The 11,692-nt window shown below is 48.9% G+C and overlaps 1 protein-coding gene across 1 annotated transcript; it reads left to right on the forward strand.

The window, feature by feature from the left end:
• Positions 1-2,253: 2,253 nt before the first annotated feature.
• Positions 2,254-11,343, forward strand: LOC102452791 (uncharacterized). The gene is made up of 2 exons (XM_006114725.4): positions 2,254-2,357; positions 9,043-11,343. Exon 2 carries the CDS (start codon positions 9,052-9,054, stop codon positions 10,438-10,440), a length of 1,389 nt encoding a protein of 462 aa, XP_006114787.2. The 5' UTR covers positions 2,254-2,357; positions 9,043-9,051; the 3' UTR covers positions 10,441-11,343.
• Positions 11,344-11,692: the final 349 nt, after the last annotated feature.

Genomic DNA, 11,692 nt, shown 5'->3' on the forward strand with positions numbered 1-11,692 from the left:
CTGTCTCCTCACAGCTTGTTTTTGTGCAAAAAGCCTGGGCAGAGAATATGCAAAAGGCAGCATGACAAATGCAAATGAACACTTCATTCGCATACTCTCTGTCCACAAAAGGCTGCAGTGCAGTAGAGGTAGCCTCTGGGAACAGTTTCTCCACCTGTTCTGTAACTCCTTCTAGGTTGTATTTACCTAGTTTGGGTGGGCTTGAGGGGTTCTGGGTTGGGCATGTCAGCCTTGAATTCTTCCATTCTGTAGCTGTGCTGGGATCTGGGGGATCCTCACCCCTCTGCAAGTGTCTGAGCCCCTCTCCCTGCCTAATGTGTGTTCTGGGATCTCCAGGGCCTTGTGGGGTTTCTAAGCCCTTCTTCCACCCCAAAATGACATACCTTTAAACATCTGAAACCCGGGAAATGAATAATTTAGATGCACGTCACCCCTAGGGTTGCCAGGTGTCCAGTTTTGAACCAAACAGTCCAGTATTTGAACTTTATGTTTGGGAAAAAAATAGAGAAAATATAATTGCGCCGATAGAAATGCCTGGTATTTTCTCAAGCAGATGGAATGTAGATAGTGATGTAATGCCAAGTGTGTCAAGTATTTTTGTTGAAACTATCTGGCAACCTTAGTCACCACAGGGGGGAGGGGTGCAGCTGGCCAGAGTGTGGGGCAGGAGCCTGGTTTGGAGGGGCGGCAGACTCAGCCTGACTCGCAGAGGGAGGTGGGAGTAGGTGGAAAGGGTCCATCATAGTGTAAAGGTCAGGCTGCGTCGCCATGGCAATATGTGGCCTACCAGGATGCTGCAGCCTGTGATGTGTGTACACAATAGCACAGGGCAGGAGCGAACAAGAAGCAACTTGTCATCTGTTAGTACTTTCCACAGAGCCAGCTGCTGATTGCACGGGATGGGGAGGGAGGGGAAACTGCAAATGTTGGGGATGGGGGGGGGAACCAATCTTCTCAGTCTTCTCCCAGGTTCTTAAAGTCACACAACCCCCCCTCAGGGAAGCTGTGGAAATTTGAGGCTGGGGAACATGGATGAGATCTCTCTCGCTGGCTCTGTTCGCAGAGACATTTCAAAGGGCAGCCACGGTCCCCTGTCCATTATCCCAAAGTGCACCAGAGAGGGGAGGAGCCCGGAGGAATCACAGGCGGTGGGGTGTCCAAGTGGAAAGACCACTGTCCTGGCCTGTCCTAGCTCTGCCATTCACCAGCTGGGGGGCCTCAGCAAGTCAAACTTCATAGACCTCGTCAGAAAACCTCAGTGAAGCCTCAGAGCTTGTCCCTTCCACCGACCACAGTTGGCTAGTCAAAGATATTGCCTCACTTACATTGCCTCTGTCCAGTATTTGTTAATCTGATGCCAGATGAACATCTCTACCCCAGTGGCCACCAACCAGTCGATCGGGATCTGCTGGTCGATCTTGGAGCCCCTGACAGGGGATCTTGATGGGTTTAGCCAAGAGGCTGTCAAGTGCCTGCACTTCAGCTGCCCCTCCCCGCACTGCTGCACATCTCCTGCCCCTCCCCCTGGGAAGCCTCCTGCTTTCTGGGCAGGGCAAGGAGGGGGTGCTGATATCAAGGTGCCTCCTCCCATTCTGTATCCTTTCTCCACAAAGCCAAGAGGGGCACAACAGGACTTGGGATGGAGTTTGCTAGCTGCTTTTGGGACTGGTGCAGGGCCAGGGCCAGGGTGAGTCTGCCTTAGCCCCACTGCACCACCAGCCAGGAGCCACCTGAAGTAAGCAGTGCCCAGTTGGAGCCCACACCCCGAAACCTTATCCCAGTCATGACCCCTTTCTTGGTCCCCACGTCCTTGCCCTCGCACCCGTGCATCCCATCTGCCTGCCCCAAGAGCAACGCAGAACCCCTCTCACGCTCCAGATCCCTTAATCCAAGACCAGAGCCTGCGCCCCAAATCTCTGCCCCAGCCTGATGAAAGTGAGTGAGGATGGGCAAGAGAGAGAGGCTGGAGGTAGCGGAGCAAGGCCTCAGAGAAGGGGCAAGGGTATTTATATATGAGGTAGATCTCAGAATGCACTTACATTCAAAAAGTGATCTCATGCTTGAAAAGGCTGGAGACCCCTGTCCTACCCTAACCACAGAATGAAGCTACAGCTGTAGAGATAAAACACAAATGAGCCCTGGCAAACACAATTCAGTGTGTGGTCACTTTAAGAGCCCTCCTTCAGCCCTGGTAATCTGAGCTTCCCACCCAGTTGTTTGCATTTGCATAACTCCCCCCCACTCCCTCATATATTGAAATCCCATTTTGCCAGCACTTCAGCAGCACTGGAGATCGTCTGACTCTAAGCGGCATCATAAATGGACAACCATTCGGGCTGTTCTTACATCTGAAAAAGGTGAGTCCCGCCTGTCCCTGGGAGTTGTGAGGCAGAAGAAAAAAAAGCAAAAAAGCTTGCCGAGTTTATGGCAGATTTTCAGTCGGTGTGTGTTAACCCACCCCAGCTGGGAAGGGTTGCTCCATTGGCTTGAATAGGGTCAGACCCCAGGTACAAAAGGGTGAATCGTAGTAGAAATGTAGCCGTGTTAGTCTGGTGTAGCTGAAGCAAAATGCAGGACTATGTAGCACTTTAAAGACTAACAAGATGGTTTATTAGATGATGAGCTTTCGTGGGCCAGACCCACTTCCTCAGATCCCTCAGGGTGAATGTGATGCTTGGATGCATGAACAGGGGGAATCTCAAGCAGGAGAGGAGAGGTTGGTTATTTCGCACCTGTATTTGGTGGTGTGACTGCTGGACTCCTGGGTTCAGTTCTGGTTCAGTTCAGGAAGCACGCTGATACAATGGGGAGGATCAAGGAAGAGCAGTGAGAATGGCAGAAGGATTAGACAACATGCGGGAGAGTGAGAGAGACTCACAGAGTTCAACCTTTTTAGTTGCACCAAGAGAAGATTAAGGGGTGACTTGATCACACTCTGAAAGTATCAACACGAGAACCAATATTTGACAGCCAGCTCTTTAATCTGGCGGACAAAGGCACACGGAGCGGGGCCGTGCTATTCCTATTTGCAGATCAGCTTTGAGGCTCTTCATAATTACACAAAAATTGGTGGAAAATTTGAAAATCAAAGGCTTTCCCAGCTTTGAATCTTGAGCTGCTGGACTCTGGCTTTAATCATAAAGCATTTCCCTCCCCCCTCCTTTTGTACCTCCTTGGTACATGTCTCTTGAGCTTTTGGGATGGTTTAACATAGGCCTCTATACATCTCTAGCAACAAACAAATTCTAGTGTGTTTTGTGAACACCCTTTTGTTTGAAAGACCGTCCTGTCCCTTCCCTTGTCTTGTCTTTTCTACTGATACTATTTTTCTTTTCTTTTCTTTTCTTTTCTTTTCTTTTCTTTTCTTTTCATACTATTCACCAGCTGGGGGCCTCCAGCAAGTCAGAGAATAAGGATGAATAATAAAAAAAATGAAAAAGGATGAACTATGCAGAGTCCTAAGAATACTTGAATGGATCTTTCTCATCTGCCTTGGACATACAATGAGTTGGCTACAGAGATAGCCAAGCTGAAAAAAACTAGGTATTTCTGTCTGGACTATATGTGTGGCATAGCTCATCAAAAAGTCACTTGAACAAGGACCTTGATCACTGAGGATGCTTTAATGCTGGCCAGGAGATCTGTCAGAAGCAGCAGTCCTGCTTTGAGTATGTCTCTTTCATCAACCAGAAAGACTGAGGAGGTGGAAGAAAGAGGGAGCAGTCTTGGGCTCTCGGAGACCCTGACAAAACCCCAAAGGACGCTCAGCGGTGGTGAAGACCCTGGCGAAGAAGGAACGATCCTAGGGGTGCTTTTATTGTTTGTGTCTAGAGCTGAGTCACTCTTGCGACGTAGCCGCACGGAGGGATGACACTCGCACGCCTGGAGTGTTTAACTGCGCTCTTGTAACTTGTCAAGGGAGGGATCAAAGGGGCCTGGCAGTGGCGCGCTGTGGACACGGGTGTCACCGGCGTGACACGCTGTGGAGACGCTGGAGGCGACTAGGAGCACCGCTTCGGGACACCTGCAAGGGTATCTCTGCTTTGCACACGTGCGCCGCGCGGCTGGGTGAGATCCCCGCATCCGCGCAGCCTGGGGACCACCCGGGGATGCGCGCCGCAGAGCGAAAGGACCAGAGATGCAGCTTCTGACTCAGCAAGGCGCGCAGGGGCAGGCCCAGGGCTTCGGATCACGTGCCGGGCAGCCTGCAAACACAGAAAGCGCCAGCTGCATGGCGAGCTGCGTCTTCTCCATTTTGTTTCCACCCCTGCTTCTGAGCTCCGGCGCCACCGTTCTCCAGACGAAAGGCTGAAGGACCCGGCCCAGCGCGGGGTGTGTTCCAGAGGGGCTTGCAAGCCGGCAGACGGCCCCGGATTGCTAGGAACCTGGTGGCCTCGGAGCTCTTTGTATGTATTTGACTTTCCAGCACCGCTCTTCTTGCTCTTTTGTTTAATATATAACAAACCTTTCGTTTTAGTCACTAAAGGGCTGGCTCGCTGGCACCAGTGCTCTCTCTAACTTTTCCCAGCCCTGAGCAGCGTGAATAATGTGCCACAGGGGGAGGATGTGCAACATATCGCCTTCATATGAGTGCATGTAACATTCATGTCTTGGGGGTGGGGCCAAGGGGTTCTGCTATGGGAAGGGGCTCAGGTTTAGGGCAGACGGTTGGGGTGCTCTGGGTGGGGTTGAGGGGTGCAGGGCTGGGACAAAGGATTAGGGTGCAAGGGCTCTGGGGTAGGTTTGGGGCAGAATCATTGAATCACAGAACCATAGAGCTGGATAGAAGGTCACCCAAGTCCAGCCCCTGCCCTAGGCAGGACCAATCCCAACTAAATCAACCCAGCCAGGACTTTGTGAAGCAGAGTCTTAAACACCTCTAGGGATGGAGACTCCACTACTTCGCTGGGTAACCCATTCCAGTGCTTCACCACCCTCCTAGGGAAATAGTTTTTCCTAATATCCAACCTGGAAAATGGGGTGCAGGAGAATGAGGGGGATTCCAGGCCACCTGGGCCATGGTGAGAAAGGTCTGTTGTCCCCAGCTGAACCCCTCCATGATAGGCGTTTTTGGGGCCAAACAGCACCCTACGTGCATCAAGAAAGCATGTGAATCATTCTGATTTTCAGTAACTCTTGAGACACTGAGGAAGTTCCAGAAGAGTGGAAGAAAGCTAATGTTGTATCAATATTTTAAACAGGTAAACAGGATAATCCAGTAATTATAGGCCTCATATCTATTATAGGCCTCACAGTGATTGGGCAACAAAATGGCAAATGAAATTTAATGTGGATAAGTGTACAGTAATGCATGTTGGAAAAAATAACCCCAACTATACATATACTATGATGGGGGCTAATTTGGCTACGACAAATCAGAAAAGAGATCTTGGAGTTATTGTAGATAGTTTTCTGAATAGTTTTTGCGGTGGTCAAAAAGGCAAATAGGATGTTAGGAATTATTAAGAAAGGGATAGAAAATAAAACACAGAATATCTTACTGCACCTGTATAAAACCACGGTACGCCCGCATTTTGAGTACTGTGTATAGATGTGGTCTCCTCACCTCAAAAAAGATATTTTGGCCTTGGAAAGGGTTCAGATTAGGGGTTTGGAACAGGTCCCATATGAAGAGAGGCTAACGCGACTGGGACTTTTCAGTTTAGAAAAGAGGAGACTGAGGGGGGATATGATAGAGGTCTATAAAATCATGAGTGGTGTGGAGAGGGTGAATAAAGAAAAGTTTTTTATTAGTTCCCATAATATAAGGACTAGAGGACACCAAATGAAATTAATGGGTAGCAGGTTTAAAACTAATAAGTGAAAGTTCTTCTTCACACAGCGCATAGTCAACCTGTGGAACTCCTTGCCAGAGGAGGCTGTTAAGCCTAGAACTATAACAGAGTTTAAAGAGAAATAGATTCATGGAGGTTAGGTCCATAAAAGGCTATTAGCCAGGGGATAGAAATGGTGTCCCTGGCCTCTATTTGTCAGAGGCTGGAGATGGATGGCAGGAGACAAATCACTTGATCATTGTCTTCAGTCCGCCCCCTCCGGGGCACCTGCCATTGGCCACTGTCGGCAGACAGGCTACTGGGCTAGATGGATCTTTGGTCTGACCCAGTACAGCCGTTCTTATGTTCAGTCTGACAATGGTCCAGGGCCAGACAGTGGAGTGGCTAATATGTGACTAGATTAATAGAGAACTAAAGGACAGCAATATAATTACTGCCAATCAACCTAGGTGTCTGGAAAATGGTTCCTGTCACACTAACTTGGTTTCTCTCTGTGATAGGAGAACAAATTTGGTTCATAAAGGTAACAGTGATGATGTAACAGACTTCTGTAAGGTGTAAGCACAACACTGTGATTAAGAAATGAGATTGATCTGAAATCGATACAGCACATATGGAACAGATTACAAACTGGCTCACTGAATAGGTCTTAACATCTAACTAAAATGGGTGGGTGGGTTTCCAGTGGGATCTCACAGAGACTGGTTCTTGGCCCTGTTCTGTTTAATATCTTTTGAGGGTCCTGGAAGAAAATACAAAACTATTCCTCATGACATTTGCAGGCACAACCATTGAGAAAGTGGACAACAACAAAGATCATTGATACAAACTGATCGTGAGACTATGGCAAGGTGGGCTCCACCAATGACGATGTGATTTAATATGGAGAACTGTTCACCTCTAAGAACAAAGCCAGACAAATTCACACTGGAAATAGGGAGTACAAGTTTCTATCAGCGGAGGAGAAGAATTAACGTACGACAGGCCATGGTGGATTTTCCATCGTGGAAATTTTTTTATATCAGGATTAGATGTTTTGCTAAAAAAACTGCTGTAGGAATTATTTTGGGGAAGTTTTATGGCCTGTTACTCAGGAGGTCAGATTAGATAATGACAAGGGTCCTTTTTGCCTCTGGAATCTGTGAAAATGTGTTGGGTTTAGGAATCCCTCTCCAAGATCTGTGTGGGACTTTCTGTTTCTTGGGGGAGTGCCCTGTAACCACCCCCCACCCCGCTCCTGCATTCCTCATTTCTATGTAACTGTGATATTGCAGATAAAGTGCAATCGGCAGCCATCAAGGTACCTCGCGAATAGAGGGCAGTTGCATTTAGTGCATAGGGACCCAGGGCAGGGGGATGTGGGGTGTTCAGGAGTAAGGGCTGGGGGCAGAGGGGCCCATAGCTGACAGATATAGGGGTGTCTGCGGGGAGTGTGTGTGCAAGGGTGCCAATTCAGGAGGGGTGGAGCTGCAACCACACATAAAGATCCCTGCTGCTCTTCTTCCTCTGACTTTCAGGGAGCAAAGGGAAAGTTTGCGACCTTCTGTATCCTCCCCTGCCCTCCTCTCGGCAGCCGGGAGCCAAAGGAAGGCCCAAGCTGAGCCTCGTTCCCTAAGAATCCAGGGAAGAGTAAGACTCAGTATGTATGGCTGCAGCCCCTCCCCCCGCCCTTCCAAAAGGGTGCAAGGGGGGGCAGCGTTGGGTGGAGGGGGTGCTTACACACCCCAGCCAGCCCCTTTCACCTGCCTGGCTATCTGCTGCTTAGCAAGACAGCCTGCAGGAGAGCCCGGGAACCTGGCTGGGAATAGCTGCAGCCGGGCTCACCCGCTTCTTCTTGCTGGAGGCCACACCAGGGCGCACAAGCTAACCATCACCTCGGGTCATGAGAAAAACAGGACAAAAAAGCGTCCTGTGTCATATGAGTAGAGGACAGAGGAGCCAAAAAGGACTGTCCTCAAATGGCCAATTCACATGGGCCATCCCTAGGACCTCAAAGGGGCACAGGCTGCTCACCACTGATCTTGCAGGTGTCCAATCTAACAGGGTTGAGGGTCTAGACTATGTGTTTGTTGTCTTTTCCTTTGGTAACGACTCTGGCTTGTTGCCTAACCCCTTATAGTCACATACATTCTGTGTCTACACTCAGTCGATTTCTTTGACTGTTCATCTTCACCAGTGAGTTTGGATGAAGTGTGTGGCAAATCTATTCCAGGGTTTTACAAAAGCTTGTGTGTGTGCCCCATTTCCACTCATGCAGGGGTGAATCAGTCAAGGAATTAGATGGTATATTCCTGAGGTAGAGTACAAGGAGCCGGAGGGAGGCGGGGATTTGGCCAGTGTCTTCCTCTGAGAGGTTCATGAGTGGTCCTAGGAGGATTCATGCAATCTAGCAGCTGACTGTGGGGCTAGTTGTGCTGAGTGATAACCCAGCCTGAAGGGTTTGCTGCTGGTCACTAGCAAGGCACTGTAGGAGACAGCTCAGTCTGGAGAGAATTTGGGGGGCACAGTGGTTCAACGGTCCCAGGCTGCACTCCTGGGGTCCCCGTGTTGTTAGTCTATAAAGTGCAACCAGACCATTTGTTATTTTTTTCTGTAACAGACTAACTCGGCTACCTCCTGAAGCTCCTCACACTGTGAGTTACTTGTCTCAAGTGTCACCTGTCCATAAAGGGTTAAACTGTAAACCAGAGTGGCCAAAGCTACGTCTACACAACAGAGTTAAATCAGAAAAAGAAATGGAATTTGCAGTACACAAACTGCGTCTCTTTTTCCAATTTATTGTTTAAAGAGACTTAACACATTTACATGGCACCAGATTTTGGAAAGCAATCCTCTTTCAGCATATCCCTTATTCCTCATAGAACGAGGTTTACAGGGATAGCGAAAGAGCGTGTCCACATTTTTGAACATTTTTTTTTTTTCAAAAAAGCGGACATGTTCCTTGGACACGTTCCTTGGTATCCTGGAAAAGCAATGCAGTGTAGACATACCCCAAGAGTCAAGCCTAAACTACAGGGGAGCCTTGATTTTAGTTCCTAAGGCATGTGTACAGCACGGTCCCCATTCCTAGAATTCATGTCACATGTAGTGAACCCTACCGGTAAGCTTGAGAGTACCTGGATATGGCTCAGACTCTGTGGACGTAGAAGGGTGCAGGGGACACTATGTGGATCCAAACACAGAAGTCTTCCGAGTGCGCAGCAGGGGGATCTCAACCAGGTCTGTGATCTCTTTCTGTGTTTTACAGGGCTATCCCATGGCAGCGGCAGGAGGACCATTTCAGGCCATAACCAAAGCCACAGTGAGCCCCGCAGAAGAAGACAGTGTGAGGAAAGAGGCCGAGCTGCTGCTAAAGCCGGATGCCAAGTGGGAGGAGCTCTTCATGCCAGCCCCCGCCTCTGTTGCCATCCTGGGGGAACTGGCATGCCTCTGTGCAAGGCAAAAAGCCGATGTGTCTATCAAAGAGAACTGCCCTGAAGATGGATTTAAATACATCAAACACCCCGAATCCTTCAGGGCTTGTTTGCATCAAATGTGTGACCGAACAGGGGAGGCCTTGAATCAACTTTATGTCAAAATGGACGGGAGCCGCCTGCATTCCATGTTTGTCTCACGGAAGATGAACCAAATCACCCAGGGCTTCTTCCAAAATGCTCAAGCAGGAAGGGACCAGCTCCAGAGTGGGAGACAGAACATACAGAACAAAGCAGAGAAGTGCACAGAGTCGGCTCAGGCAATGAGGGACGTGGTCTCGGAGGTGATTTCCCTGGCGCAGGAGATGTTGCTAGCCTGTCAGGAGGCTGAGCACGGCTGTGAGCAGGACCTGACGGATGTGCAGCAGAAGCTCAGAAAGGCAAAGGAGATGGAGCAGTCAGTCAGGAAGGCTATGGAGGATGCTCAGTTGAAGCAAAAGCTGACAGAAGGGAACATAAAGCAGGCTCTTAGTAAGATTGAAAAAGCTCTGACCATCAGTTTTGCTTCATGTTGTGACATCAGCTCAGGTGTGAGTGATAAAACCGAGTGGATAAAAGAGCAAATATCGAAAGTGGAGAGCAGAGGGGAGGCACTGAGAGGGTCCCAGGCAGAAGAGCACAGAAGTTTTGAGAACACCATTAAGCTGATGAAAGAGCAGACAGAACTCCTCTGTGAGTTGAAGGCGAGTGAGATGAGCGAAAGAGATTTGGAGACAACTAAGGAGATGCTAATCGAACGGCGGGTTGCCCTGGCCAAGGCAGAGGAGCAGTGGGAGAAGATGCTGCAGTTATCCTGTATGATCTCCAACCTGATCCAGTTCTGCTTCACCTGGGACATTGAGGAATGTTTAGCTTCTGCCGAAGGCATCCAGCAGGCCACTCATGCATTTAATGCTTCCAATGTGGCTTGGATGCTGTACATGATCACCAAGATATTCACCCAAGTTTATACAGACCATCTGCTAGACCTGCTCCACAGCTCAGGGAAAATCCTCACTCTGGAACCTTCCGATCCTGATTTTAGTTCGGAGCATGCTAAGATAGACAGGGGCTGTGCGGAGGCCCAGAAAGCTATTTCCAGCCTTGTGCTGGAGATGAAGGAAGAGTTCAAGAGGAACTTAACTGCTGGGCAGGAGACAATTGAGACGATGAAGGCCGCACAGCACCCATGAACCTGAAAGCAATTTACGGGGCTAATTCAAAGTAGGATTAGGATGAATTTGGTGTCCCACTTACATCCCAGCTGTTGGGAAGAGCACTACAATTAAGTGGTTAACGATTCCTGCCCTTTTATTTTGTGTTTTGCTGAATGATCGCCATCAGCCACTCTTGAAGCTCACTTTAGAAAAGCTCCATTCCTCTCCTACTTGGGAGATAAAAACAAAAGATGCTTCATTGAGTTTACATCTCCTGCAGGCACCAAGGCAGAATTGTTCCCTTCAGGCTTTTCCCCCAGGGCTATGGCTTTAAAGGTCCCAAGGGATGAAGGTCTCATACCACCTGCCCCCATTCCAAAGATCCCTCAAAAATATTACCCCTATTACATACATAGACAGGTCTTGAATGGGTCCCTCTGCCAGAGATGGGTCTGTGCCGCTCCTGCCACAATAGCTTCTCTAAGAGGAGGGATCAGCAGGAAGGAGCTGGAGCTTTCATGGGAGGCAGAGGTAGAAATCGGCAGCTGGGAGAGGGTTAAGAGGTTCACAGCTTGGGAAATGACTGGCAAAGGGGGCAAAAGTGGATGATGAACACTGGGGGGAGAATTGATAATGGATGAATCCCATATTCTTCCAAAGGGACAGAAGCCAGAAACCCTGGCCATGTTTGTTAAAGATGGTGATGGAAGAAACCTACAACCAAAGAGCCCTGAAGGGTGAAAGCAAAACCACAAGGTGCTGCCATCACCCCCATTCTGTGTGTGTGAAACTGATTGTTCCTCTTTAAGTGGAGCATTTTGCATTTACATTTACATTGGGGTGGATGAGCTGGCTGTTATCTGTGCTGCATTTCTGCTGCAATCCTTTCCTATCAGTCAGTCAATCAGTGGTGCTCCTTCAATAAAGCTGTGAGGAAGATGTCTGAGTATATTTCTGTTCAAACAGCCTGGTCAAAACTTAGCCAAGAGACCCCCAAACCAAACACCAACATCTGGTCTCTGTTCCATTCTCTTAAGGCTGTGTGTGCAGTGGAGAGCCTGATTTTGGGAGGGTCATTTTTTAATATATCTGTGGCTCTGTTGTTTACATTAGAGGACAAGGTCAACGAAAAGCACCTGGCACTCTAGAGCAGAAGGTGATGCAGTTTGTGATGGTCCTTATTTTTGGAGGATTTCACCCTGGGCTTTTTCACTGCCAGGTCACAACAGGTCATACTGACTGACATCTACCTGTGACAGGTGCATCCCTTCTTAGTCTGACCAGGGAA

The sequence above is a fragment of the Pelodiscus sinensis genome, unplaced genomic scaffold (assembly GCF_049634645.1).
Source record: "Pelodiscus sinensis isolate JC-2024 unplaced genomic scaffold, ASM4963464v1 ctg68, whole genome shotgun sequence".
Classification (NCBI taxonomy): domain Eukaryota; kingdom Metazoa; phylum Chordata; order Testudines; family Trionychidae; genus Pelodiscus; species Pelodiscus sinensis.